The 23352-nt window shown below is 43.5% G+C and overlaps 1 protein-coding gene across 1 annotated transcript in view; it reads left to right on the top strand.

Annotated features, from left to right (window-relative positions):
- kcnq1.2 (potassium voltage-gated channel, KQT-like subfamily, member 1.2) overlaps positions 1–23352 on the top strand; it is a 150137-nt gene that overhangs the window by 78242 nt on the left and 48543 nt on the right. The window contains exons 14-17 of the mRNA XM_030096104.1: positions 9980–10055; positions 11012–11106; positions 11932–11972; positions 12833–12894. Coding sequence (XP_029951964.1) covers positions 9980–10055; positions 11012–11106; positions 11932–11972; positions 12833–12894 — 274 coding nt within the window. The remainder of the gene's footprint in view (positions 1–9979; positions 10056–11011; positions 11107–11931; positions 11973–12832; positions 12895–23352) is intronic.

Here is a 23352-nt window from a genome sequence, read left to right on the forward strand (position 1 = left end):
ATTAAAAAAAAAAAAAAAAAAACTTGCAGCACACCATAAAAAAGGATTTTAGCTGTTTCTTCAAGAGCATCCGGCTGAGGATCCAGTTCACAATGGCTACCAGCTGACGAGAATTTACATCTGAAGCACACCGACTCTGGAGGTCCTGTCCGTCGCAAACGCCTGCCCCTGCAATGCCAAGACAAAACGTGGCTGCTGGGAAGGTTGCGGCGTTGGTCCACAGCCAGGATCGTCAGTGAGAGATGATTTGCTGCATCCGAGCAATCTGATGATCTCTCACGCCGCAGTATTGTGTCGCGGCACAGTGGTTGATAACCGGTGCTGTAAATGTTGAACAATTGCCGTTGACCATTATAGAGGAAGGTCGGCCTCCCAAAGCTGAAAGCAGGAACAAAAAGGCTAACCACTGTAGAACGGCCTAATTAAACAGCAGCCTTTAATGTCAGTCAGCCCCCCACTTTAGCCCCAACCACACATGAATGAAAGAATAATGCTCTTTTGAAAAGGAGCTCAGTTTTATAATCTAAACCCATTGGCTTATAAAAGGGAAGCCCCTCAGCTGAGAAGGCCCACAGGTCACCCTCCACCTCTTCCTTTCTTTCTGTCTCTGCCTCCTGTGCTTCTTCCTCTCTGTTTTCCCGCTGGGTCCACAGTGTGGATTAAGCCAGGCAGCTCTGTGACCGCCACCTCCAGTCAACCCTTGCTCCCACGAGGTGAGGTGGTGCTAATTGACGTGCGCATGCACACACACACACGTGTACATTTACAGCCGTGTGTGTTGGCATCACCGACCGCCGGGCTCATGTGCTTGGATTACCGGAGGACTGTTGAAAGTGAAGCAGCCGGTTTTACTTCAAAGATGTGCGGCTTCAGCTGGGGGTCAATTAGGAGGAGGGGTGGACTTGGGTGCTCAAGGGTGTTAGTGCCAGGGGTTATCGCAGAATGTGACTGGAGAAAAGAAGGGGAAAAAAAAAAATCATTCATCCCCCACCGACCGAACTTCAGCAGCACCTCCCCTCGCCGTCACCCCGGCAGGGGGACCCCCCGACTGGCAGCAATAAATAGATTCTTTCTCTAACATGCCTAATCCTGCTAAATAGCAACAAATCCTATTAGGCCATGAATTATAAATCCTTCTTCACCAGCTCACTCCCCACTAAAGGAACCCGATCGCCCTACGAGTCTTGGTGACGTGCACGTGCATATAAATTATCCGAGGAATGTTTATACGCAGGGAGTTTGTTAAAGTCCTTATGTCAATAAGTACATCTTTATTGCTCTCATTTGTTTCCATTTATTCTAAACACTTGCATGTTGATTTGTGTGTATAGTCACTTGTTGGACTTCTTCCTGGCTGCCATTGTGGTCCGTTTCATTCAGGCGAGCTTTACACAGATATACAAACAGCAGGCGATGCTCAGAAGCAGCAGCGGCTGAAACTCCACTGTGTTTGTTTAATAAAAGTCATGATAATAAGAGTACAGCTCATGAAGAAATTACAGCAAGTTTTTTTTTCCTTGCATACTTTATTCTTGTAATCTTCCTTCAGAAATTATGATAAAAGTGATGAATTCAGCTAAATAAAAATATCCATTTCATAAATCACACATTTAGAACGGAATAAACTGTAAACTGATTGAAGGGGGATTTTCGGGAGCTTTTTGAAGGAAGCTGCAGACAGACAGTCACCTATGCTGGAACAGCTACATGGGCCCAGTCCGAGAATCGCTGCCTTGTTTTGGCTCTCTGTAGTTAATTTGTGAGAAGATGGACGCATGGATGACTTTTTTAAAGTCAGAATTGGAAAGTATATATTTAAATTTGAAAAGTGACCAGAGCTGAAAGAAACATGAACACACTACTGATGTCACGGTGAAAATAAAGGATCAAAACAAACTGCTGTGTTCATCCCCAAAACCTCAGAGTATTTCAGCTTCAGATGTATTATGTTGGGAAAAATTACAGAGAACAAGGGGTTATATTGTCCTCCCCCCCCCCCCAACTCTGGGAATCATGCACCGAGTCTTAATGCTGCCTGTAAGTACCAACAAGCTATCTTATATTACCTCATTTATGCGTTTGCTGTTCAAATATTGTGATTATCAATCATGAGTGATTTAAGTAGCGTACAATGGGCACAGCCTGAAGAATGCAAAATTCTTCATTTGTTACTCTTTGATTTTTGCTGTGATTTCAGCAACATTTACTGTCTATCTTCCAGCAACACGCTGTAAGATAAGCATGCAGTACATTACTGTGAATCATACAGGATTACGGGGAAATTTATGGTCAGGACAGTAGACAGCGGCTCTGCTGCAGTGTACACAGTATTTCACATATATCACGGTGAATAGCAAAGGATTATGGGAACGTTTAGAGAGACGAAAATAGAAAGCAGTCATGCTGTACAAGGAGATCATTTAAGAAACCTGAATTTCCTCATATATGTTCAGGAAAGGCTGTCTTTGCTCACGTTACCAGTGGTGGTGTGATGTCTGGAATTAAAACTGCTCTGTTTTTCTGAGCAGTGAATATCAACTAATGTTGACCAAAAAAAATAATGATACTGTCATGAACACACATGCCTCCATTACTGACACACCTCAGGCTAAGTATTTAGACCTGAACAAGGTCTGGCAGCAAAGAGGGGGTCATTAACCCCCAAACTATCCAACTCTCTAATTAGGCTCACTTTGAAGAGCAGTCACTGCCGTATCCTCGGCCCCAGGCTGCACCACCGGCCTTCAACCTCAACCCAGAGACCCTCTATCCTTCTCTTCTCACATCTGAGGAAGCTGCTCTAATAGCTTGTATTACAAGTCCTGTTCAGAAGATTTAGGGAGGAGCCCGACTCTAATAATCATATGAGAATTCGAATACATTTTCAGCATTTCTGTGCATATAAGTAACAGTTTTCAAAGCACACAAAAAAATGCTGTTTTCAGCAGATCATCATTGTGTAAATGGTGTCTAAATCAGCTAACACACCAGTACTAACTGCTGCCATACAAGGTGCTTGCACATGATTGGGAGAAACATCAGATTCAGTGTCTTGCCTGCAGGAACTTTGACTCATGAGGTAAAATAGGGGGTCAAACTGCCAACCTTGGGCTTTGAAGAAGGCTTCCTTTACTAACAGCTTTACCAAAACCACAACAGTTCACGGGAAATTAAGAACATTCATGAAACCCCTGTGATTTTTGACAAAAGTTCTGAACTCAAACCCAATGTGAAAGGCTGAAGATCAATTACACGACAGTCATGAGTTATTTGGCACCACCAAAAAGCCTCTTTCAATTTACTCCACGCATGTGACCAGGAGGCGGTCAGGGCCGATCCGTCCGGGTGTGATGTGGCGATATGAACCGTGGCCGTTCAGTTCCACTTTCAGTCAGTCTGAAGCCACGGGCCGGGCCTGACATTGCCAGATTCATTGAATTTCACATTCAGTGTTAATTGTACAAGATGCATTGATAACACTTTATTTTTTAAATCGCAGACTGAAAACAAGTGTATTCTGTTGCTGTTTTCCTCAGCCGTGTGGCAGTCGCACTCAGGCCTCACGTAGCCCGTGAGCTTTATGCAACAACAGCATCTGGAGCAACATTTAACCACTTGTTGGCAAAGCTTTTATTAAGACATGTAAATTAATAGTGTCGGATAGGAGTTGGGAATTTACTGGCCTATTTTAGATGTAATATCCAGTGATATATGTTATATAGCCAAAAATACATCCAAAATACCATCAGATTGCTGAAATGGAAAAATGTGAACTTGATTTCAGGTTGGTGAAGTAATGCACTCTGCGAGTAAGTACATTTCATTAAAAAGAAAAACAGGCTTATATTCTATATCAAAACAATTCAAGTTGATATTCTTTAATCTCTCCAGTTAAAACTTTGTTTCCTCTGTGGCCTTCATAGCTTGGCAAGCAGCGTTTTCCCACGACTGTGGTTTTAAGTTTTATTGGCCGCCTAACTGGAAACCTCCTCTTCCAAATTTTTGATAATTTGTCACTTAGACTGGTGTCAAGCAGAGTTCACCACTCATTATTCTCCTCGGTCTTCTGTCCGCGCAGTGTAAAGATCCGCGACCGTCTCTGTTCTCCTCCAATAATCACAGGTTGTGTTGCGAGATTTGGCTGAGTTTACATTAAACCTGGGCGGGACGCTTCTGGGGTCACAGCGATGTTGACGACATTGAGAGAGGTTTTTTTTTTTATATTGGGTGGATTCTTTCACAAGTTTAAGGACTGGAATCTTTTACTCACATGTACCTTTAGAGGTGTTTGGTGACTCTGTGTGTGTGTGTGTGTGTGTGTGTGTGTGTGTGTGTGTGTGTGTGTGTGTGTGTGCGTTTGTGAGTGCGTGTGTGTGTGTGTGAGTACTCATAAAGAAAACCATTCCGTTGTAAGGCGATGATGTGTTTTAGGGTTAGACTGAGGTTAGAGTTAGAATAAGGTTACAGTTACACTAAGGGGAGTTTTCCAGTTGGTCCAAAAGGTTATGTGAATATAAATGTGTTCATCTGTCTTTGTGTGTGTTTGGGAATAACCAATTTTTAGTTTAAAGCAAGTCTTCAGTTTATACTACGGTCACGATTAGTCAGGACATCAGTGAAAAGCACGGAAATGAAGTGTGTTTCTGTGTCTAGTATATTGACCAAAATGTGGTTGTATTCTGATTTATTTCAATGCGTGGGGAAGAAAATGTAGGTGCCCATGAGATAAGCCATTAAATGATTAGGTGAAGTCATCTTTTATGGTTTGATTAAAGGTAACAAATAGACTTTGGGAGATGGAAATGGGAGTTACGATTGATTTTAAGAAAGAAGTGTGTGTGTGTCAATTTAATCAAGAAGAGTAATCCCATTTTTAAACTGCACTGTATGGAAACTAATATGATTATTTTTTAACATCATCTGCCTGCATTTGCATTTTATGTTCTTTTACACATGAGCAAAAACATTTCTGAAACGCCTCCTTTGTCAAAGGATTTTAGAAAGATGCTAAAATCAGCCATATCTCTGCTCTCTCAAGTTTTTTTTTTTTCCTCCCTTCCTCGGCGACCACACACATCAAACGAGGCGTGCCCTCGCTGTTCTCCCTTTGTCGTCAGCTCCTAATGGGCACCGGGCTTTGATGTGGTTTGTTTGCTGTTATTGTCTCCAGCCTGTCTTGATCAGTGTCTATTGATCTGGGAATGGGAGACGTAAAAACAAATGGACCGGACACAGCAGGAGAAGGAAGACTATTGTATCAGAGGTCTTTTTGAGCCAGCTGCGTCTTCCTCGCCTCCTATATCGCACGTAGTCCAGCGTTTCAGGTTCGGGTCGTGAATGAGTCAAGTTCAAACCCGTGATGGAAGTGATGTGCGGATTATAACGTGTCCACCAAAGTGCTTGGGGGTTGTTGGATTTTGTATTTGATGAGTTTGACGAGGGGGAACAAAAATACCATCCACTCCCATTGTGTCCGTCCCGAAAACCTTCCCCGACTCGCCTCTGAATAAACAACAGCTCGCCCTCGCAAAAAAAAGTAAGTATGCTGTTCGAAATGACTAATGGTGCGTTCACACCGGACGCGAATAGCGCGGCGAGAGCGGCCGATTTACATAGAAAATATATGATTTTCGCGCGGCCAGGAAGCGGCGAGCGGTCACACGGCACAAATTCCGCTCCGCCGCTCTACTCGCGCCGCTGAAAGTTGGGAATGTTGAACTTTCGAGCGAATTCGCGAGCGGCTAACCAATCACAGAGCTGCTCTATATGACGTAATTTATGACGTGCCGGAGCCCCCGGGAAACACCAGAAATGGATGAGAAACTGATCACAGCGGTCGGCGCTCGCCCTGAGCTCCTTTCGTCATATTTTTCTAGGGACAGGAATCAAAATGAGCTTGGAGGAAGATTAGTGAGGAGGTCGGTTCCCCGGGTAAACTGAGTAAAGAGATTGTGGTGAAATAGTGTTTACTGTTAGTTAAACCGTGAGTTTACTGAGAGGTCGGGTCCCCGGTGGAATGCGAGCGCCGATGTGGGACGGCAGCTCGTCAAACTGGGCCTGGGAGAGACGGAAGTACCGCTGAAAGCGTCCTTCATCCTGGCGCAGCTCCTGGAGTAAATGGTGAAACTCACCATGCTCTGAACGCCTCTGCCAAATATTATGAATCCAGACACGTCGCCTGGACTCGCGACGACGACGTTGTCGGGCTTTATCAAGCAATTAAGCAGACCGCCGGCAACAGAGACGCGATTTCAGCGGCAGCCGCTGTTGGGTCACAAAATGCACACGCGGCCAACCAGGGGCGAATCGCGCCGCGCTACTCGCGTTGCGCTACTCGCGTCCGGTGTGAACGCACCATTAGGAATTGCGCTAAATGGGCCAATTTGCCAAAATGTTGAAGTATCACTTCATACTACATGGCCAGAGCCTAACACATCCCTGATCTATTAGATCTGTACTGTTCTTGCTCTCGATTTTGATTTTGTTTGCAAAAATGGACGACGAGAACCATTCAGATCGAGTGTCAGTCAGCTGAAGAAATAATTCTTCACAACTTCTTTCCTCCTCCCATTGAATGGGAAGCTCCGCCTGTCATGCTAAGGAGTCTTTGCACTGCGCTCTTAGACGTGTTTCCGTGGCATCCTCCGGCATGCCATCACTTCCACATCAAACATTTCTGAAAGAATGTAGTCATCTTATCCTCCCCAGATATGATAAAGGGATGTCTGTTTTTGAGGAGAACAGAAGAAGAGCATATCTCTTTGATGGACCAAAGCACCAGTCATAAAGCTTATCTCTCTCACACACACACACACGCACACACTCATACACACACACACACACAAGCCAGCAGTCTTGCTGGGCCCTGACCGTAACACATTGATGTGGACGGCTGCTTTCTCTTGACTGACTCCAAGGTTATTACAGCGCTCCATGGAAGCACAGGATATTTGAGGGTCTCCACCCAAAGAGAGAGAGCTCGGGGGTGGTGGCTCTGAGGTGAGCGTTGCCATTGACAACAAGGAGGTCTCCAAAGTGACCATCTTAAAATGAGTAAAGAGTAAATTTATTAAGAAAGAAGGGTGTGGGGGAAGCCATGGGGCTAAATCCGTCACAGTCTCTTGAGAGGGTCAAGGCTGATTCGTAACGCCAGCAGTTACAGCTCATACATGACTTCTCACGGCCAAACTAATGAAGATGGGTTTATTGCAAACGCAACCGATGTTTCCAGACGAATGACTAATACTGTGGAGGATGATGGAAGGAATATAAGAGTTATAAGCTTTGCCGCCTGAAAAAGGAGTCCAGCGATTCAACCGAACACCTAGATGACAAACTGGAAGAAGCAGAGTTGGAGCCGGCAGAGATGTGGGAATCGCATTCCCTCACTTTCCCTGTGCCAAAAGTTTAATGGAGTGGAGACGAAGGGGGGTGTTGGACCAAAACCTTGCCATGTTATTCTTTTATCACACTTACCCGCTGAACATGTGTGCGCATTTGTGTCAAACGCAGGAAGCAGGAGGAGGGCGAGGAGAGAGCTGGGTACAGTTGTACACCGATCAAAACCGCACATGTTTTTTGTTTCCTACATATGTTTTCTTTCCCAATTATACTCAAACCTCCGAGAGGACAGAAAAAAGAAAAAGAAAACACATCCTTCTCCCCATCAACGACGGAGAGCACGGGGGTGGGTGGAAGACCTTTTTTTTTTTTTTTTTTTTTTCTTCCCTTCAAATAGGGCCTCATGCTCTTTATGTTTGGTATTGTTTGTGTGCATTTCCTCCTATAGCTTGGGCAGCCCCAGCACGAAGGGCAGGAAAAAAGACAGCAGTGTGGCAGCCTTTGATGTTCATGCTTTATGGTCCCATGTCAACGCATTGTCTGTTAAGTCCTTTTGTTGTCGGTCAGCCTAATTAAGACCTCAGAGCAACTTGTTGACTCCACAAAGAGCCTTGTTTGGGGAGGGTGGAGAGGACGCATTTGCGTGTGTACATGAACTGTAGTCTCACACAAGTGTTGAGAACTGCGCGCAGACGCGTGTAAACCTTCAGTGCAAATATACAAATCATCGGCTTTCACGAACGGACAGAGAGACTGAGGTTGAAGGAGGAACAAACACAAAAAAGCTTGAATCATTATATTCAAGGCAAGTTCCATCTTCCAGGACAAAAGCTAATTTAAACCCTGGAATAAGGGGTGCTACAGATCACAAATATCTCAAGACTTCATCCAAATGTGACTGAACTAACCCTTTATATATTTTTGAGATAGAATTGTCAGAAAATTGTGCTTTTCTTCCTAAAGCATTAAACAATTTAACTGACCACTCGGGCAACTATTAATCGCTGGTTCACTTTCGGATGGATGTCAGTACCCTCTATTCAGACCACTTTAATCTAAGACAAATGGACTATTCATTGGTGGCTTTCACACACGCATACAAACAGCAATCAATCAACTGGGCCTTAAAAATCATATAGACAAAAAGACCCTTCAGAGTAATGAAATGATCAAATTCAATCAAGAAAATCGTGTAATAAAGTCCAGAAATTTAATCAGCTTTCATCCGAAATCATTGCATGACTGTCATTAGCGATTATTTTCAACATCCTCTGTTCAAACACGGTTTTGCTCAGATCTTTTTTTCTGTGACCATTCATAGATTCATTAGAGTATCGCTTTTAAATTGATGTTAAGATTACATTGCACACTACTTTAGTGAAACTTCACATCTGACGGCAGCTTACATGCAAACAATCATGGTTGCTGGTCTACACTGGTCATGGATAAACTGTAATGTCATGCACTAGTTATACATTAAAAGCATTGTTTGTAAATCTGTTTTAATCTATAAATGTATGTACATTATTTTTGAGTTCAGTTTCAGTCATAACCTCTGTCAAAAGACGACCCTTCCTTTAGTGGCAAGAACATCTTATATTCTGCCGCTTTATTCTTCCTGTGCTTCATCTCATGATCTGAATAGATTTGATTTAATGGTTACATTTTCAAATAGTCACTCAGTGCTGACAGTTAAATGACACAGAATCACCAGAGATCATGCACTGGTGTGTAATCTATTCCTGAGAACTAAACGATCTCCCAGCATCATTTGCGGAACTATTGAAAACATATGACAGCAAAATACATTTTTCTTAAATTGACACTGGAGTGTGGCCTGAGAGGCCGGAGTCCTGAGAATGTTGGGACCTGAAAACAGTGCGGAGACCTTTCGCTTCGGTGATTATACTTGATTATGTTCCATGTACATCTGTTTCCTCTGTCGGCATTTGTGTGTTTTCAATCAGTCAAACCGCAGAAACACACCCGCTCGCCAAAATGTCAGCCAGTTTTTGCACAATCTACTTTCACTCATCCAAACCCGCCACAGGTGTGCGTGACTTCGCCACGCACGGCTCTCAGCTATTTCTGAAAAGTAAACCGAACGAGCGCCAGCGCTCAGCGTGCAGGCCGAAAACAAACAGCCATACTCTCACTATGGTATGCGAGTTCCAGTGTGTGTGCATGTTGTTTGCATCCAGCGGGTTTTTTTTTTTTTTTTTCCCGTGTCGGAGCTCCACAACAGTGGGTTTTCCCATGTGTTGACACAGATGTGCCGCTTTGAGCTGAGGGACTTGTGTTTTGGGAGTCCTCCTAATGCGAGCCGAGTCTGGTTTTCTTCCCTTTCGCGTCGGAGAGGATTCCAGATTCACTGTTTTGACCGAAAAGATAATCGCTGATAGGCTGTGTGGGTGCATATAGCTGAATGTTTATTTGCATATTTGCGAACGTATGGTTTTCATCAGTGCTACATTTGTTTTGCTGTTTAGTGGTAGACACGTTTACCAACTATTCTGACAAGCGGTGAAGATTTATTCGGTCAGACTCTGAGCATGCTTTCTTTTTTTAATTTTTTTTTTCTGAAGTCTTTAGTTCAGTACCTTCTTTAATTGCAATTTCATGTCTTGTTCTGTCACAGGCTGTCCCATGCCCAGAGATCAGCAGTAAAAGTCCTCCGCAGAATGCAGTACTTTGTGGCCAGGAGGAAATTTCAGGTGAGCAAAAGGAAATTCACAAAGAAAAGCACAACCAGAGGAAAGGAGGGGTGACAAAAGAAGAGAAAGAAAGATTATGTGTGTGCGTGTGTGTGTGTGTAGGAGTGGGAGGGGGCGCCTTGAGGGCATATATCAGCTGCAGCATCGGTGTGTGTGTGTGTGTGTGTGTGTGTGTGTGTGTGTGTGTGTGTGTGTGTGTGTGTGTGTATTTGTGTGTATTTGTGTGTAAATGCCTGAAACTTGCACCTGCATGTCTTCTTTGTGCTGTCTCCAGTTCAGTTGTAGTATCATGGGAAATCTACTACAGCCCGTCTCTTGAGCTACAGTAGGATTTCACTTGCTGTATGCTGCACGCTCAGAGACACACACTCTTACAAAAACACACACAGACACACACCCAGCAGGGCATGGCCTCAAACTGGAGCAAACTCAGCACGATGAAAAAATGTGTAGTAAAATACTTCAGTTTAAAAAAAAAAAAAGAGACATGTTTGAAATAGCTTAGCCATTTAGCGCATTCGTGCTGCATGTTTTGCAGAACGGTTCCTATATTCTGACTGTTTCCAAGTCTTCAGTATGTTTTCAATTATGGCCTAAGTGATCTCAGCTGCTGAGAATACCCTAAAGAGTTCACCGGGTTCTTTCTGATGCTCCGAGTATCAGCGTCACACCACACAAAGCTGTGAAAGGGGCCTTAACACGATTGCTTTCTACATGACCATGCACTTGTTAGTGCACGCATACATACACACGCACACACACACACACACACACGCACACTGAGTTAACAATGAACCCTTTGCACCCAAGGGGGTTGGGGATGTTTTCGGGGCCCAAGCAACGGAGGTTGGGTTTGACAATGGCTTTTGTGTCACACTGCGTGTTTGTGTGTGTGTGTCTGTATGTGTGTGTGTGTGTGTGTGTGTGTGTGTGTGTTTGTGTGCGTGAATCCACAGCAAGCACGGAAGCCCTACGATGTGCGAGACGTGATCGAGCAGTATTCCCAGGGTCACCTCAACATGATGGTCCGCATCAAAGAGCTGCAGAGAAGGTGGCGACTTTGGTTTTTTTTTTTTTTTTTGCTTTTTTTCTCTGCAGTATTTGGATTGAGGCTTATTTCTCATTTAAGCTTCTTCCTTACTGATTCATAAAGTCACAACAATGAAGTGGAAAAATCACACATCATTAAACTCACTCATCTTTGAGACTCTGTTCCTTCTGCTATTTTGACAGAAACTGTCTGCAGTCATTTGCTGTCTTGCATTTATTCAGTTTTACCACATTTGGGTTTTATCAGTAACATTTTTTTCTGTTTCCAGCTTTGTTTTATTAAGAACACGTTCAAGCTCCATCAATTGTTAAGACTCAGGAGTACAATGCAGTGTAATAAAAGTTTAATTTCTTGACAATAACCAAAGCTGCATAATAAATGAACACGCGTTTTCTTCTTCTTGATGTTAAAATTGATATTAATGGCCTTTAATAACTGGAGAGAACCTTCATCATGTTGTGCACGCCAGAGTTTACAAAGCAAGTCAAAAACACTACAAAGCATCAGAAGACATGTGGGTCAACCTCACAAATGAAAGATTTACCAAGATGTTGTGATGAAACTTTATGGTTAGTTTGCGGTGACTAAATGACTAAATGAGTGGTTAACTAAGCGTGCAGTGTTCAAACGCCTTGTCCCACATGTTCAAGATAATCTTAATGTGTTTTTCAGTGCTCAATATTTCAAGAGTATATCAGTTATTTATGGATTTGTTTAAAACTTGCAATGTTTTTTTTTTTTTTCTTTCATAAAACCCAATTAAAGCTGGTCCTAGTTTGTTTTGCACAGACTTTACCATCTACTCTGTTGTGTCTCTTCCTGTAGGCTGGATGGTACTTTGGGAAAACCAGGAATGTTTCTCCCAGGTAAATATATAGAGAAAAAAAAAAACAGTCTTCATCTGATAGACAACTATCACTCCTCACTTTGTCCGTGTGTGTTTACAACTCCGGCGAACACGAAGCTGTGCCAGACTAAATACGAGTGAGAGAGAGGTCCCTGAAGTGTTTGTGTTGTGGCTCTGTTTGGATGTGGGCACGATCACATGTGTTTTCATGCTCGTGCGCATGTGCGTCCTGGCCGTCCCGGCCGGTGTCACAGCGCCGGCCGATGTGCATTAGCACGCCAGTGGGAAGATGATGTCAGGCGCCCCGCCGAAAACACATTTCTTTGGTCAATTAGGAAACGTTAAGTGCCCCTACCACAGCGTGCATGTCAACTAAAAATAACAGCGGTGGGACGGATACGTCAGCGCTCGGGCTGGATCGAGCAAAGCAAAACAAAATAGTTTCACTTCCCAGCGAGAGGCTGGTTACCATGACATGTTTGTCTAAATGTGTGCATGATTAGTTTGAGGGGATGAATAGTGAGTCCTCTCATGTCACAGCATTGGCATTCCTGGTTCAGCTCTGGGATTGCGTCCTTTCTGTGTGGAGTTTGTGTTCTCCCTGTGCATGTATTGGTTTTCTAAGAGTGCTCTTATTTCCTCCCACCATCCAAAGACATGCATATGAAGAGAACGGGAGTCTTTAAATTTCCCGTAGGTGTTAAAGAGAGTGTAGTTGTGATATTCTGTGTGTTCACCCTGTAATGGGTGCAACACAACCAGGATGTGACAACACGTTTATTTACCTCGTGTTGAAGGCCCTTCATTTTTAGTCATTGAAAGCATAGAAAAGGGATTATTCATTTCATGTCTTTCTTATCTTTTTTTTTTCTTCAATAGGAAAAGGCGAGGATAAAGAATACCCGACGATCGGCGCTCGAATGATCAGACTAGAAGATAAGGTAGGCACGCTTCCCTGTGTGTGTGTGTTGTGTCTGTAAATGCAAGAGATAAACTGGAGAGATTACCTGTGATGTTCATATCCAGAGGAGTGTGTGTGTGTGTGTGTGTGTGTGTGTGTGTGTGTGTGTGTGTGTTTATGTGAACGTGACTCTGCCGGCTCACGCCTGTTATCAGATGGATGCGTGTGGTTGGTGGAATCTTTTGATGGCTGCTCTGCGTTGCAATTTCATGCCAAATACGCTTGTCCTCCCTGCTCCGTCTTATCAGCGTCGATCTCGTACTGTGTTTATGCTCCACTTGCATTTTTGATCATTCATTTTATTTTTGTTATTTATTTTATTTTATTTTATTTTATTTTTTTTACTGCGGGATAGCTTTGAGGATTTTCCTTTCCAAACAGCTGTAACGCAGCGAGGCATCACCAGAAGGTTAATGTTGTGTTATAAAGCCCATAATGGACACTTGAAGAGGTGGGTTGCCCGGGACGGGCCATGGACGTGTTTTCCTCTCTGTTTAGAAGCCACTCCGTCTTTCCAGGCACAAATCCTGGGGGATGAAACGTGTTAGTTTTGGTGTGTGGGCTGTTTGTTTATCCGAGTGGTGGCAGCAAGTGAAATTATGTTTGTGGAGTTGGAAAAGCTCACAGGCTCTGACATTATTTCTTATTTATTTCTTTTTAAATCCGAAACCGTCATTCCAAAATAAACCCTACTCTTACAGTGAATTGGTTGTTGCATGAAAAACAGCTCCTATACAATAGAACAATGCTTCTGCCTTCACTTATTTCCTATTCAAGCCAGCGTGTTCAGGACTTCCCCCACTTGCTTTAATATTTACTTTACCATCTCGGTACACTCATCAAGAATGCCCTTCCCTAATGTTCACCAGCATTAGCCATTCTCGGAGCTCTTTGTCACGAGAAGGGAGTAATGATCTTGAACCAGTGTGCGCTCTGAGCCGGAGGACCTCCCTCAGAGAACCAGTTACAGCCCATTTGCTTCAGGCTACATGTTGTGATCGCAATCTCCTGATTGAAAACATAAACCTGCGTTCTAAAGTGCCTCCCTGTCCACTACTACCCTCTATTTATCCTTCACTTTTAGCCTCTGCTGCCCTCGTTTTTCTTCTTTTTGCTGTGACGTAAAGGCAAACAGCACTTCTGATTCAGACAGTGTGGAACCATGTCAAACCAATCCTGCACTGCTGCAACAAATATTTTCTCCAAGAGGTACAGCAAATCGTCAGCTGACACTTCTGATAGCGAGAGCCACCAGTTCGTTATAATTACTGTTTTCCCCGCTCCACCGGCCCACCCCCGACCTGTCTTTCTCCATTCTGGTTGTGTGATTTTTCTTGTTTTGATGGCTGTGGCAGGCCAGCACACCTGTTGCAGAAAATAGGGCTTCCTTTTCCCCTCAGGCGGCAGGTGGATAAACCCGCTGACCCTAAATTCTGCTGGTCCTGTGGTTCTGCTTGCACCATAAACCATTTCTCCTTGTTCATTCAGCAGTCATATATACAAATTAAGAATAACACACAAAGTGAAGTAAATTTATAGCGGCGGCTTCAAATCGCTCAAGTGAATTTTCGGGTCAATTTGCACGACGCTTGCAGCAGAGACTCCCGCGCTCGCTCTTGTTTGTCTCGCATGACTTCACGTATTTCATAACGTTGTGTAATTCCCGAGTTGCGCCACTTCTTGCTCATAATAGTAAACCCACTCACACGAACAGCGAATGCCTGGTGTCACAGTCGACTCACTTCTAAAATCGGACTTTCTCAACTCCTCCAAGAATTATTCATCTGCTCTGAGTAGCCTGATGTTTGACCGTGTTCCCATGCCTTTCTCAATACGCAGTCTTGCTCTGCCTCCAGCTATTTTTTCTTTTTTTTTTTTTTTTGACAAATTTCCACTTTCTTCCCCCCTCTCTCTTGTAAAACGTCAGACGTCCACCGCTCTTTATGCTGCGGCTGAGTAAGTGAGATAGAATAATAATCCTGTCTAAGTATTGTCAGCACATCACTTGTAGATGAATTTGTCTTCAGTCGGCTGAAGGGGGCTCAGGCATTGTGGGTCCTGTACGGGGTGAGACAGTGATTTATCACTCACAGACAAAGACACCTATTGGCACACACACACACACACACACACACACACACACACACACACACGCACGCACGCACATACAGAGTTGATTAATTGCCAAAGTGTCTAACCCCACACTCTCAAGATTGAATTCTCCAGGAGTGACTTGGAAACGAAGATGGATGAGTCTCTGTGACAGTGTGTTATCTTTCTGTCAGACACACTCGATGAAAAATACCCGAATGACAAGCTCAAACAGTGGCCAGTGTCTCCCCGGGCTCCAGCGTGGCCTTTCAGGACGGCGCTCGCTTTTTTTCACGCTCTGAGATGAAGTCAGCGCATTGCTTGTGGTAAATCTGTCCCACTTTTATTGGTGCAGTTTTTTTTTTTCCCCTCACATAGCGAAAAGACAGAAAAAGCAGACAAATTACCACCGTGAGCTTTTCAAATAACCTGTAAATGTCTGTCTGGGAGAGTTCATGCTTTTTTAGTTCAGATCTGATTTAACAATATTATGAAATGTCTCAACTCAGCAGCGTAAGACTGAAAGGAGCGTGTCGGATTGAAGATGATAGCCTTTAATTATGGCGGCAGGTAAACAGTTTTGTGTGACACTGAAAGCTTTTTACAAGACATAAAAAATATTAGTTCACACTAAAGCAGCGAAATTCAATGCTGTAGTATTGAACCGTTTCTTTTGTCAGTGAGCTCATATGAGCTGATGATAGAAATTTAACTATGTGTGCAAATACTTTGAATATTATGAGATTTGTTGTTGAATTATTTATTGTATTGTGGAGTCAGACCTAAGGTTGGAGGCAAGAGAAGCAGACGCGGGATCAGAGGTTTGCAGGCTTGAATCTGCAGACAGGTCACCTCTGGGGGTCGCCAAGTAAAATCCTTGACCCCCTTCAGCTCCTCAATGTGGCCGTCCACTACGTTCTAAAAATAGGATGGCTAGCTATGGATGAATGAGTTTCCCCAAAGTGATCAATAAAGTACGATGAAATGACTGGATGATGCCAAATACAAAAAACAATGAATACATTAAAAAAACACAAAACTTTACAACTTCAGTCATTTAATCTGCATAAAATAAAAGAACACTATATCAAATTGTACACACCTCAGGTGCAGAGATGTACTGTAACTTTTTGGCTTGTAACCTATATACATTTAGTAGTCACAATGTTCCTGAGATGTATGTGGAACTGCGGCTTTCAGATCGTCACTGGTGTCTCGCAAAACACCATCTAATGTGCTATTTGTGCTGCTCCAATTACATGGACCATGTATCCCACTCACTGTGCGGTTAACTTTGCCTCGCAATATGAGGGAGAACGTGCTGCGCCACGCACGTCACGCTTATATATCGTGAGGCGTACGCGCTAGAATACGAGCTCTGATCTTAATAGCATCTCAATTAGGTAGGAATGTTGTAAATTACAGCGAGGCCAAATACTAGGAATACTTGAGGGCCGAGACAGAGTGTTGTGTTTGTTAGGAATCCATCTGTAAGGCATTTAGGGCCCCATGTCTCTAAAAGCAAGGCTCTGAGGGGGGCAGAAGTGTGTGTGTGTACAACTCTGCGTGTGTTTAGACTGGTCCTATCCAGAGCCAGTGCCGGGCTTCAGAGACAAGGGTCTGGTCCTGTAAACACACACGCACAGATACACATATTTAAACATTAGGCCATACACAAAAATACAAGTGGACATCCAGGCTCATATAAATATACAAATGGAGTGACACACACACACGCACACACACACACACACACACACACACACACACACACACACACACACACACACACAACACGCGAGTGGTGAATCCAGCAAGGCCTTGGCTTACTTCTCAACAGCTTAAACCACATGCAGTATGAGAAATTATTTCATGCCATCAATGATTTGCAGTCGGTTCCCAAAATAAATCTGTTGTACCGAATCACGTATTCTACAGTTTTAGATGCTCAGCACATTAAGTTGAGCCCACATCTATGACAACTATTACCATAAATCATTCTCAGTGCCTCACTGTGGTTCAAGATGTTAGATTCTCCACAGCTCAGTTACTGTGTCAGAGCCAAGGACGAAACATACTTTGATTTTTCAGTACTGTACTCAGCTGCTTGTGAAGCACCTACAGCCATTGAAAAGGAAGATTTTATGTGTCCTTTTTATTTAAAAAAATAATAATAATAACGATTTCACAACAAGCAACAGTATTCAAATCCGGTTCAGTCCACTGTGTCAACTTTAACTGGCTTGATTAAAAACAAGAACACGTTATATATTTTTTAATGCTTTAGATATCACAAGATGGAAAAAAATTGTAATCTTATGGATGTTATTGAAGGATGTAATTGAACCTTTTTATGTTAATTTTTTAAAGATACTAAATGGTCATGATAATATGCCATTTCTGTCTAACAAAGATTTTTTTTCAATAAATGCAAAGAAATATTTTTTTTTTTACAATTTATAATATAGAAAAGTCTTTAAATGAGATCACTTTTCTAACTGAAATACGGCAAAACTGCTGTCTTTTCCCAATATATGTTCCTACTCACAAAAAGAGTGTCCTTAAGTATGTTTTAATAAATGCTTTAAGGATATGTTTCATCGGGACAAAATTCTTTTTCATTTCATTTCATACATTTTTTTTTTTTTTTTTAATTTATTTTTTTCAGGTTTAATGACATTTTGGGGTGTTTTTGCAATACAAAGAATCAAATCCCAACTGCGTTAATGGTATTATGAGAATGTTGACCCAGCCAAGCCTATTGTTTTGGGCTTCTGCTCCTAAATGAAATGCTGAGCCTCTGCTTTCATTTGCTGGACAGTGTTTGTGTGTTCGACATAAAGTGGCTGCGTGCCAGCGTCTGAAATGCAGCAGCTGGTTTCACTGAGTGATCCTGAATGGATGTCAGCGTTTGGTCTGCTTGGTCCAATAGTTGTATTTGGATCATTTAAAAAGTCAGCCACTTATTCTCATTGGTTACTGGCTTCATTTGCCCTTCACCTGCCGACATGTCTTCCTCTGGGTCAGTGGGGTCAATGAGTTCTCCTTTTTTTAGACAGACTCCCGCTATCCCAAAGGTCTCCATTCTTCAGTCGCCCTTCTCGTTGTGTTTTCCTACATGGACATCGCTCCGGCCGTCTCTTCAGATCCCCTCTGCTCCTATTCCCAGCGTCTCGCTGCCCTGCATGCGCCCCGTCTGTTGTTATGCCGTTGTTTTGATATATGAGTGTATTTGGCCGCTGCATGCTCAGCAGGGAGCCGAACTGACCGGACCGGTCTAAACAAAGAGAGGAAACTTGGCAAAGGAAGCATACGCGTACACACACACACACACACACACACACACACACACACACACAGACAAATCCAGAAACACACAGCTTCAGTGCAGTGGCCGTGCTGTTACTGCCCGGTGCCGCTGCAGACGTGCGCACACACAGTGTCTCCCAGCATGTCTGGACTTGCCTTGTTGCATAATGTAAAAACCTAGAAGTTCATCTTGTTTTTCTGTTCTGATTAAATCCAGCTCTTTGAATTTTGATCTGCCGAGACAAATGTGCAGTGAGTATACAAGTTTCCACAGAGAGTAAATAAACAGTTTGCGCACTTGTGCATGACTTCGAGGGAAATCTTTGACTCACATTGAAGTAAAGAGTGGGAAATGTCTTCAGTAGACCAGCATCCCCTTCTGGTTTGAGGTTTTTAGTTTCTGTCTTCAATTATAGCATCAATTAATCAGTTGGCCTGATTTCAGCACTGTGTCAAACGTGCAACCTGTTTATTGATTTCAGTTTTGAGGATTAATTAAAAAAATACCTGGATCTCCTATTTTAACGTTCCTCTATAGTGTGCTGGTTAGCTCTCCTATATCAAAGCCAAAATATCCTCAGTTTGAGTCTTGACAGCTTTTCAGTTGCACGGTCTTCCTGTGTGTGTAAACGTTTTCTCCAGGTACTCCTGTTTCCTTCAACAGTCAAAAAGAAAATGACAATAGTTTGCCGCCAGTTGATGACTGTAAATTGCACGTGGATGTGTGTTTGGTTGTCTATTGTGTTCTGCCTGTGACAGACCAGGGTCCTGTCCAGGGTGTATCCTGCTGGGATCAGCTCCAGTGCCCTGTGACCCTGAAGCGCTGTAGAAAATGATGAATGTTATGTTCGTACAAAGCTGGACGACCCCTAAATGACAGAAAAACTTGGCTCCTCTTTGGCTTGCATGGCCGTACAGTGTCATCAACACTGTGGTGGCCGGTTCACTGTGTGCTGATACACATTCCACTCACACAGCCTGTAAGGAAGAGTGTAACTGGACAGTTTACCTGGAAAAACAAAAGGGGGAAAATGAAAGTCTTGATTGTTCATAAGGGCTGCAAAATAGTTTATAAAATTCCACAGTGTTTTGAAGTTTTATAAAAATGAAGAATCAGTATTCATTCTTTGACCCTCTTGCAGCATGTCTGTAGCACTGCATCTGAGCTCTTTTCAGCTGTGCCCCTCGTTCTGCCACAGCTCTGCCTTGCACTGCGCCGAACTGGCTTTTCTCACGTTGACACTTTCCACCGTTGATGCGGTATCGTTATAGTTTTGTGAACGTGATAGCACGCAACGGCTGGTGCGCTGCAGCAGGCCTGATAGCGCACCGGGAGCCGAGTGCCGTTTGCAGCGCGGCCCGGCAGTAAATCACGTTTCAGCAGTGCGCTGGGGATGCAGCCCCTGGCAGCTCCCAGACGGCCTTTGGCTCTGGCTCCTTTCTCTTAGCGCCACTCTCTAATTTCAGAGCCGGGACCCTGCCTACTACTGTGTCTTTACCGCATTCCCACAAACCAGAGACGGACAGTCTGCCTGCATGTCTGGCTACTTGCTCTCCATCTCGCAGCCCTCCTCGCTTTCTATCTCTCTCGAGCTTTTGTGTGTATTTCTATTCCTCTTTTGCACTCGCTCCCTGTTTTTCTTTTTTTTTTTTTTCGTTGCCCGCTGTCACAAACTTTCTTTTTTCTGTGGCTCTCAGTCTCTCATTCCCAGAGCTTTGCCCCTTCTCCTTTGCTGTCTCTGTCTGTTTCAGTGCTTTCAGGATTATAGGGCTGCAGTCTCGCTCGCAGTATCTAAATCATGCTGTACCCTGCCACTGTCTCCTGTCAGCCACCCCCCGCCCAGTCTCCGTCTGCATCTCTCCAGCACCCACTGTGGGCCCGCTCTTTGGCTGTAAATACCCATGCTGCATTTCCATTTTAATTGCCCGACTTTCGCAGTGCCCTGGGATATATTTTTTTGCACATATATTTTATTGTCTTGGCCAAATGCCCCTGCTACTTTCAGCCGGACCTGACCACTAATATACTCCAGTTCATTATCAGCATGGAGGTGTGAGCTTATTTAAGCAGGTTACGAAGGGGTCAATATACAGTTCATGAAACTGGGGCCTGTGTTTTATTGGGACCTGCAGTCTCGCTAATACACGGTGCTAAGTAGCCCTGGTGCCACCCTACTTTTGAGTACTATTAAATGAGTCTACTGCATGGAACTGTAACCAGCTGTGAATAATGCCAAGCTGTGTAAATTACTCCAGAGGCTACGAGTGTAAATGTCACCGCTGTTAAGTCGAGCTGGTACCTGGGGAACATATAATGGGCAGTGTGTGCACCGTATAATGCTGGATGTGTGGCTGTGTGTGCTTCTTTTCTGCCTCTGGCACATCTGGTAGGTGAGTGCTATGAATCAAAAATATGTGAGTACAAAATACACATCGTAATATTTGTTGATTACTCATGATAAAAGTAGTATTGTAGCTTTGTTAATAATTCCGGCCTTTTATGCTGGCACTGGGAACACTTCTCGATCTTTTGCTGCATAAAACTAATATGACATTGAGCAAGATGATCATTCACTAACAGATGATGCACTTTCAGTCTCTTCTTCAGGATATATCTGACTTATTTTGTTGCTGTCAAAGATACATTGATATTTGGGGCCAGTCTTGTTAAAATTTTCAATTTAACTTTGCAGAAATACAAGAAAATTACCTGCAGAAACTGAAATGAAGGGAAAACATATTTTTGCCTTTACATTTTAACATTTAGATTGTCCAGCAACTGACCTCAGGAGATCTCTACAACACTTTTAGTCTGTGTACTGTGGAGACGTATCAGACAGGATGATATTGTCAGCGTGTCATAAAATAGCAGATTGAAAAAACGGTGGGCTTCATTGTCGTTTTAAGGTGCTGTACTATAGCAGACTAGCTCTTACTTTACGGAATGATTTTAACTGGCTGTTACTAATGCAGGCGTGTTTATGAGTGTGTAAAGATTTGATTGGGCCACTTGCGGTTCAGACATTGGCCCTATGGTGCTCCATGCCCAGACACATCCCTCAGGCAACAGTGGGCCTGCCAGTGCCTATAGTAAACCGTGTGTGTGTGTGTGTGTGTGTGTGTGTGTGTGTGTGTGTGTGTGTGTGTGTGTGTGTGTGTGTGTGTGTGTGTGTGTGTGTGTGTGTGTGTGTGTGTGTGTGTGTGTGTGTGTGTGTGTGTGTGTGTGTGTGTGTGTGTGTGTGTGTGTGTGTGTGTGTGTGTGTGTCTCCTGCCATCTCGTATTTGCTTTAATGGTGTCTTGCCCAACACTTAATAAGCCCATTGTAATTCTTTAGTGAGTTTATCTTTTTGGTCATTGACAAATGATTTTTGCAGTGCAGGGTATTTTTCTATTCCTCCGGGTGCTGTATTTTATTTTATTTTTTCACTATAGAACAATTTGAGTGACACACCTTTCAATTGTATGCAATCAACTTTGTAGTGCACACAGGATACAGGCCTGGCCTCGTCCCGTACGCTACAATGGATGAAATCAGGAAGCTGCTATTTGAGGCTGAAATCAGTGAATGGGGCCATGAATGGGAACTGCATATATAATGCTTTGAATGGTGAGTATGAAGGAGAAATGGCTCCCCCCCTTCGTTCCACCTTGGGTGCGTTAGGAGCGCTCACAGCTGCAGGAGGTGCCGTTTATCCTGCCTGAAAAGTTATTTCTATTATCTGCTGTTGCTCAGATTTTTTTCGTCTTACCTTTGATTACACAGGCAACTTCCTCTGTCAGGCTCATGTTTGGTTTCTGATCATGACACTCACTCGGTTGCTGATTACCTTAGTTCCCTAAAATGATGTTGTAATATTGATGATTATGACTAGAAACAGCATGATGGTCACCACAGGGGTCTTATGCAAGTCTGTCTTACTCAGCAGGTTAATGTTAAGTGAATTTAAAAACTACACACAACTGTCTTCTTTCTTATTCTGCTTTTAGAGTGACTCAACAGTTCTGCTTAATGAGTCAAGCAGTCCTCAGAGTGACCTGCACAGTGCTGACAGCTCAGCGGATGTCTGAGCAACACAGCTGTGAGCACACCATGAAGACATCCCCGTTAGCTGAAACAAGAAAAAAAATAAGAAATGCATAAGTTGCTTTTGAAAGTAATACTTTTATTTTGTTTTATTTACTCATAAAGTAACTAGGCTACCATTAGAATCACTAATAAATATCAAGTGGTGAAGTCAGACAGAGCCAAACTATTAAAAACACATCCTTCACAGCATGACCGAGGTGACGGTCTCTGTCATTCCGACATTTGCGAAGGTTTTGAGATCATCCCGGTCAGGGTGGTCCTTGGAGAGCTGAGATCACGGGCGGCTCAGTTTGGTACGCGAAGACATTGAGACGTGAGTCTGGAGCTGCTGATACTGTACGTCTCCTCCATGACGGACTGGCGAGGAAGAGGGAGGCCAGAAGAGGCTGAGCTGGAGCTGGCCTGATAAGCAGCGCAGATAAAGGGTTGCAGTGAACCTCAAACAGAGACAAGAACGAAGAAGGGCAAGCTGACTGTGTTACTCTCTTCTTTCCCGCTGCACAGAATGACCAGTGAAGAATGTAGAGACTCAAATCTGAATGTGAAAAGAGAAAAAAAAAAAAAAAAGAAGAAGAAGAAAAGGATAAACTTCTGCGTCTAGTGTTTTCACAGATATTGGCCAGTCGTTTGCTGGAATAGCGTTGGCTATATACTTGCATGGATTTTGCAAAGATGTGAGTTTTGCTTTGTAAAAACACTGACTTTGTCATCTGCATGTGTCACATCAATGTTCAAACAGGGACAGTTTGTCATTTTTGTCATTCGTCACTCACTTGTCATTTGACAGATTCATTCATCCATCTGTCTTCTCACTACTCCGTCCGACCAAGGGTAGCAGGGTGCCGGGACAGGATCCCGGCTCATGTGATGAAGGGTCAGCACTGACAGGTCAGCAGTCCATCACAGGGCAAACAAAGAGAGACAGACACCCACACACACACATATTGATG

This window comes from Salarias fasciatus, chromosome 7, assembly GCF_902148845.1.
Source record: "Salarias fasciatus chromosome 7, fSalaFa1.1, whole genome shotgun sequence".
In the NCBI taxonomy this organism is placed as follows: Eukaryota; Metazoa; Chordata; class Actinopteri; order Blenniiformes; family Blenniidae; genus Salarias; species Salarias fasciatus.